Genomic DNA, 6916 nt, shown 5'->3' with positions numbered 1-6916 from the left:
ACATCATTGTTTAGTTTGTTTCGATCATTTCTCTGCGCTTGCTATATATAGAACTGTTTGTTTTTTGTTTGTTTTTTTTGCCCCTCGGGCACAGCTTTTCCCTACTGGTCATAGCCATTACAATTTTCTCAAATTTGATTGCCACCTTAATTACTTAATTTTTTACTAATTATTTTGTAGGCTTGAAATTGGACAGTGAAACCGGACAGTTGGCTGTAATTGGATACCTGAAACCGGACAGTTACATCAGCCAATCATATTAAGTGCACTCAGCTTAATCCACAAATCACAGAATTATCACAATAACCATAGCAACAACCACTTACCCTACCAAACTGGGGGTTTTCCAAAATGGACAAATTTGTAACATTAGACAGTGAAAAAGGAATGCATTAATTTTGTTTCACGGAAATTGTAATGGTTTACTTATTTATTTATATATTTATTTATTTATTTATTTATTTATTCCTAGTACAGCTCAAACGCACGAAATTACCCTCAAGAGATCGAGTTCTTTTCTACATTTACGTGCGTAAGGTCCCTAATTGATTATGCCTTTTAGGTATTTTATAACGCCTTGCCGCGGTATCTCATCAACGAGCTCGTTCGCATTGAGAAAAAGGCGATCTCAATCATAATGCGCAGCACGAGATACAATAACGCATGCGAGTTTCTTGGTGTAACACCAATGATGGATCATATTGATTTGTCATGTGATAAGCTTTTCCACAGCATCGCATCCAATAAAGATCATGGGCTGGACAGTTATGATTCGCACTTCGCGCGTTAAGTTCTTTCGCTTACTGGTTTAATGTATGCAACTATTCTTGCAATTTATTTATCACAGCAAGTTTGCGTGAGTTGAAAGGTGACAACTAATTAGAAATTCAGAAATATATAAATCGACAATGTACTGCAAACGCGCAAATCGCTTTTTTACTTACCTCCGATCAAGAACGTTAAAGACAGTCAACAGAAGAAATCAAACCATAAGATCGTGTAGATTAGAAGATACAAATTGTAAGTATATATTCACGAAATCAGTTCCATTCCTTTTTAGCCTATCTTCGGTATTCTAAAACATTAATCTACTTGTGTAATATTTTTCTTTCAGTCGACTAGTTCAACGACTTACAACTAGTACGGATAAAAGTCTAAAAATCTACAGGGTCTTGGCGTGATCCTGCCATAAAATAGTGCCTCGAACGTAGGTGCAATTCAGTCGAAATTTGTCCAGAGGATCCCGCCAAATCAATGGTGTAAATCATCCACGCCGAACATACCGAATTTCCGAACTTTGCATCGAGCCTACAAAGATGCCGCCTAAAGTAGACGCAAAGACCCTCGCAGGGAAAATGGTAAACGCGGTAACGATCTTCTACGAATTAATAGAAGAATTTGAAATAATCTTTTCAGTGAGGCCAGAGTTAAAACCCTTAGAGGCAGCATTCAATCAAGTGGAGACAAGATACAGGTTCATCGAGAAGCAACAAGAAACTATTTTAGACCGATTGGTTGATGAAGGTATTACCGCAGAGGAGGAACCATTGTTGACAACAAAGAAACTTGGAGACAAAGTAAAAGCTGATTTCCTTCAGATTGCCTTAAAATTTGCTGCCTACCAAAAGGAACGAGATTCCACGGAAACGTCTTCAAAAGACTCTGAAACCTTGAAGACCTTGACAGCTTCAATGTCATCCATGACATCAGCAGTGACGAAAATGGCGGACACCTTAAGGTCAAAACCAAACACTAGTGGTCTGCAACGATTACCGGTACCAACATGGGACGGCAGTCGCAGATCCTATGCTACCTGGAGAAAAGAATTCAATCATTGGATGAAGAAATACGATCAAGATAAAGATGAACAACTGCAACGGTTCCGAAATGCATTGCCGAGAGGATCGTGGTGGTCTGACCAGGTAAAAACTTGCAAAACCATTGATAGCGCGTGGAATATATTGGACACAGAATTTGCAGACAAACGTAAACTAATGGACGAACTGCTCCTCGAAATAAATAGCCTTAAGCCCGTAAAACGAGACTCCAGGTCGTTCACGCACTTTGCCACGACAATATCATCCTACGCGAATGATATGGAAGATAATGGATGTCCGGTGTTGGAGTCTTCGGAAGCGCCATTTCTTATGTCTCAACTTTTGTCCAAGCTCGATCCGAACGATAATTCTCATTTTGGAAGAGAAATGAAAAGAGAAGGTAAAGAGGAAACTGTCAGTAACCTCATCACCTGGTTGCACGTAGAAGCAAGTGTCCGCTCAAGGGGCAAGAATAACACCGTGTCTGAAGACAGAAACGAGAGTCGCCGATACAGGACCCCAAGGAAAACTGAGAACAATGCCGCAAGTGGCGAAGAACCTGATGATGACACCTGTCCACTTAACTGTAAAACAAAACATCACCTCGCTGCCTGTCCTGTGTTCCAGGAGTTAGCTATCAGTCAGAGATGGGAGATTGTAAAGCAACATTGGCGATGTCGTAAATGTCTTAGAAAGCATCATACAACCAACTGCAGGAAACCAGACGGTTCAACATGCGACAAATGCAGAAAAAATCATCACCGATCTCTTCACAATGAAAAGATTGGTGAAACAAGCTCAAGTCCAAATCCAAGAGCATCTTCTTTCCAAAGTCAGTGCCAGGCCCCCTCGAGTACATCAAATGGTAACATCCAAGAAAATGCTGTTCATCACAAAGAAAAGTTAAAGCTCATGACTGGTTTGTGCCCTGTTCAAAAAGTTGGAGTCATGAACGGAAACGGAGAATTTGTTGAAGTCCTTGCGATGTTAGACTCTGGATCCAATACCAGTCTTCTCTCAAAGAATGCAGCCAGACGACTTGGGTTGAGTGGATCAGCAACACATCTGACCATGAATTTGGCTGGTGGGAAGAAGAAAAGTGAAGCATCACAGATAATCGACATCACTGTTGCCTCACCTGCTGACGAGGATATTAAGAAGACCCTTCAAGTGTACACTGTTACAAGGCCCTGCAGTAAAGCAAAAGCGCTTTCCAAAGAATTAGTGCGACACTACCCTCATCTCAAGCACGTTTGTGATAAACTACACCTTTCGGGTGGCGCCATAGATCTCCTTGTCGGTACAGACTTTGTAGAAGCCTTCATTGATATCCACACAGTGTCCGGAGAGCCAGGGGAACCTGTTGCGAAACGAAACTGTTTTGGTTGGTACGTTATGGGACAGTTTGAAAAGAACAACTCTACTACTTCAGAAATTCAGTCGGTTGAAATCAGAACAGCAAATGTCGTAGACGACATCAAAGAACTTCTTCACCAAGATCTCCTTGGCGTCAAACCGACCAACCTTTGTACGTGTAGCGAAAACGAGATACGCGAAAGCAAGTTCGTTAAGTCCCTCGCAGCCTCAACTACCCTGGTTGACGGAAGAATACAAGTTAAGATGCCCTGGACGGAAGCGGGCCCTCCCAAACAAAGTAACTATGGCATCGCACTGAAAAGGCTGTTTTCCACGGAGAGGTCATTCCAGAAAAAGGGGTGTCTCGATGTTGTCAATGAGGAAGTCCAAAAGCTTCTAGAGCAGGACTACGTGATTCAAGTCTCTCCTGACCAGATTGATCACAGCAAGCCTGAATGGTACTCACCCTTACAAGCCGTGTTAACACCGGAAAGAACAACAAAAGTTCGACTTGTCTTTGACTCATCTTCGAAAGGTCACGACGGTTTGTCCCTTAATGATTACCTAGAGAAAGGGCCAAACTACATCAACAGTCTCCTGGATGTTTTGGCAGCATGGAGATGGAACGAAGTAGCCTTTATCGGCGATATACGCAAAATGTTCAATCAAATCTTGGTTCATCCCGACGACCAGGTTTTTCACAGGTTCCTTTGGAGGAGTAAGATTAGCAACTCGCCAACAGTATACCAATGGCTCAGGTTGAACTTTGGAGATAAGCCAGCTCCCGACATAGCAACGAATGCCATCAACACACTAGCAAAGATATCTCAAGCCGAGTTCCCAGAAGCATCAAAAGAACTTCAAGACCATATGTACGTGGATGATATCGGAAGTTCCAAAGCAACTACAACGGAAGCAAAACAGATTATCAGCGACATTGACGCCATTCTTAAGAAAGGTCATTTCCAGATAAAAGCTTGGCATTCAAACCGTGCGGAGATTGACCAGTCCAACGGTGAACGCTGGGCAGATCTTCTTGGTCTAAGATGGGATAAACAAACAGACAAGTTTTCCCTGAAAAGGAACAAGCTCGACCAGATGGACCTGTTGACAAAGAGACGTTGCCTGGGTCTTATTGGACAATTGTGGGACCCAATCGGTCTTGTGATGCCGGTAGCTATTAAATTTAGGATCGACTTGCAGGACTTATGGCATTCAGGCTACAATTGGGACGAAACCTTACCTACAGCAGTCACGAGCAAATGGATGGAGAATTTGCAAGCCATGAATCACCTCTTAACAGTCGAATTCGATCGCAAGTTAAAACCAAGCCACGCGATTGGGGTACCACAAATTCATGGATTCTGTGATGGTGGCGAAAAAGCTTACGGAGCGGTCATTTTCCTCCGATGGGAGTTAAAGAACGGAAGTTACAAGTGCGTTCCTGTTTTAGTCAAGTCCTTCGTAGCCCCACTAAAGAGAAAAACGATCCCGAGACTGGAGCTCATGGGCTGTTTAACACTTGCAAGGATATATGAAACTTGCAGAAAGTCTCTACAGTTCGCGAACATCCAAGACAGCAAGAGGATCTTCTGGGTGGACTCTTCTACTGTCCTTTCTTGGATTAAGACCCCATCACGTCAATTCAAACCTTTCGTATCAAGTCGAGTAGCAGAAATCCAAGAAACTGTTGGGGTGGAAGACTTCCGATACATCAGGTCAAAGTTCAATCCAGCCGACATTCTCACTAGAGGAATAGAGCCATCACAACTCGAAGACTGGATAAAGGGACCCTCTTTCCTGCAGTTACCCGAAGGACAATGGCCTAAATTTGAAGCTAGAGCCCCCATCGAACCTACAGCAAAAGCTGGTGTCTTGATGGAAGTGAAAATCGAGAAGACTAAAACGCCAATGCAACACGAAGCAGCCATAGCGGAATTTCAAACCAAAGTTGATCTGGATAAGTCTGAAGAAGATACTAACCCCGTTTTTCATCAACTGTTGAATACCTGTTCTACATTTTCAAAGATACGGAGAACACTCGCTTACGTTCGCCGATTTATTCAGAATGCGAGAAAAAAGAATGTTAAGACAGGTTCAATCACTGTTCAAGAATTGCAAGGCTCGGAGAAACAGCTATTCAAGTGGAGTCAGGCACACCTAGATCCCTCTGTCACTGACAAGAAATTAACTCCGAAGCTGGACGAAAACGGATTACTTCGAGCTCATGGACGACTCGAAGATGTCAGATCGCTGCCACAAGAATTAAGAAACCCAGTTTTCCTTCCACGCGATCACCCTCTTGTCATCTTGCTATTACGTGACCCCCATGAAAGACGCGGACACTGTGGGTACAAAAGCCTAATTAACGAGGCAAGGAGAAAGTACTGGATCATTGGAGCTCGTGGTATGTCCAAAGCACTCACAACAAAGTGCATTACTTGTAGGAAGCTCCGAAAGAAGCCATTGGAACAACTCATGGGACAAATCCCATCCTTGCGAGTTGCAGTAGGCACCCCGCCATTCTTCAACACCGCCATGGACATGTTTGGATCATTGCACATCAAGCTTAATCGCAAAACGCTCAAGGAGGCCCAAGTAATCATTTTCACCTGCATGACAACAAGAGCTGTCCACTTAGAACTTGTGACCGACAAAACATCTGACGCTTTCTTGATGGCATTCCGTCGTTTCGCGAGTTTGCGTGGTCACCCGTGCATTTGCTGGTCCGACTGCGGGACAAATTTTGTAGGCGCACAAGGGTACTTAAAGGAAATAATGCAGAGTTGGAACGTCCCCAAGATTGAAGGTGTTCTATCTGAAGATTTCTCGTGCGATTTTAAATGGAAATGGAATACCCCTCATGCCAGTCATCAAAATGGCGTCGAGGAAACCCTCATCAAGTCAGACAGACAAAGTCTGAACGCTACATGCAAGAATCAAGCCTTTACCGAAGAGCAATGGAGAACATTTCTCGCGGAGACAACCTACGTCATCAATGGACGTCCTTTATACCCAAGTTCTGACAGCATATGGGAAAGCCCGCCAATTACTCCAAACGATATTCTCATAGGACATCATCTTTCAATTCCTCAACCAGAACCAGAAGAAAGGATCAACCCAAGACATCTCTTAAGAAGTACAGAAAATCGCGTGAACGAATTTTGGAGATGCTGGATGAGATACTTTGCGCCAAATCTACTTCCACGAAATAAGTGGTTTCGCACCAGAGAAAACCTTCAAGTCGACGACTTAGTTCTAGAGATAGACCCAAATCACAAAAGATCCCAATGGAAGATGGCGCGAGTCATTGCAACATACCCAGGAAACGATGGTTTGGTTAGGAAGACAAGAATCAAGACTCAGGACGGTGAATACGACAGGCCGATTCACAAGCTGTGTCTTTTAGCAACAAAAGACGAATTAAATGCGAACCTTTCTTAATCAAGGGAATACATAGACCAGCATTATGTAATAGACATTACGTTATTTGTGACATCTCGAGTCATTGAATACCGATTATGTTTAAGTCGTTGCTCAATTAGAGGTAACTTCTAATTTCCGCACTGGGGCGGAGTGATTCGCACTTCGCGCGTTAAGTTCTTTCGCTTACTGGTTTAATGTATGCAACTATTCTTGCAATTTATTTATCACAGCAAGTTTGCGTGAGTTGAAAGGTGACAACTAATTAGAAATTCAGAAATATATAAATCGACACTGTACTGCAAACGCGCAAATCGCTT

At 43.0% G+C, this 6916-nt stretch overlaps 1 protein-coding gene across 1 annotated transcript; it reads left to right on the top strand.

Moving 5' to 3' along the window:
• The first annotated feature begins 1316 nt into the window (after positions 1 to 1316).
• Positions 1317 to 6617, top strand: LOC138048599 (uncharacterized). Its single transcript, XM_068894769.1, has one exon. It carries the CDS (start codon positions 1317 to 1319, stop codon positions 6615 to 6617), a length of 5301 nt encoding a protein of 1766 aa, XP_068750870.1.
• The last annotated feature ends 299 nt before the right edge of the window (positions 6618 to 6916 follow it).

This window comes from Montipora capricornis, chromosome 5 (genome assembly GCF_036669925.1).
Source record: "Montipora capricornis isolate CH-2021 chromosome 5, ASM3666992v2, whole genome shotgun sequence".
In the NCBI taxonomy this organism is placed as follows: Eukaryota; Metazoa; Cnidaria; class Anthozoa; order Scleractinia; family Acroporidae; genus Montipora; species Montipora capricornis.
The sequence above is the reverse complement of the archived record's forward strand: the minus strand, read 5'-3'. Positions and strand labels throughout refer to the sequence as shown.

Coding starts and splice junctions, on each gene's coding strand:
- LOC138048599 (XM_068894769.1), top strand. CDS start 1,317: ATGCCGCCTAAAGTAGACGCAAAGACCCTCGCAGGGAAAATGGTAAAC.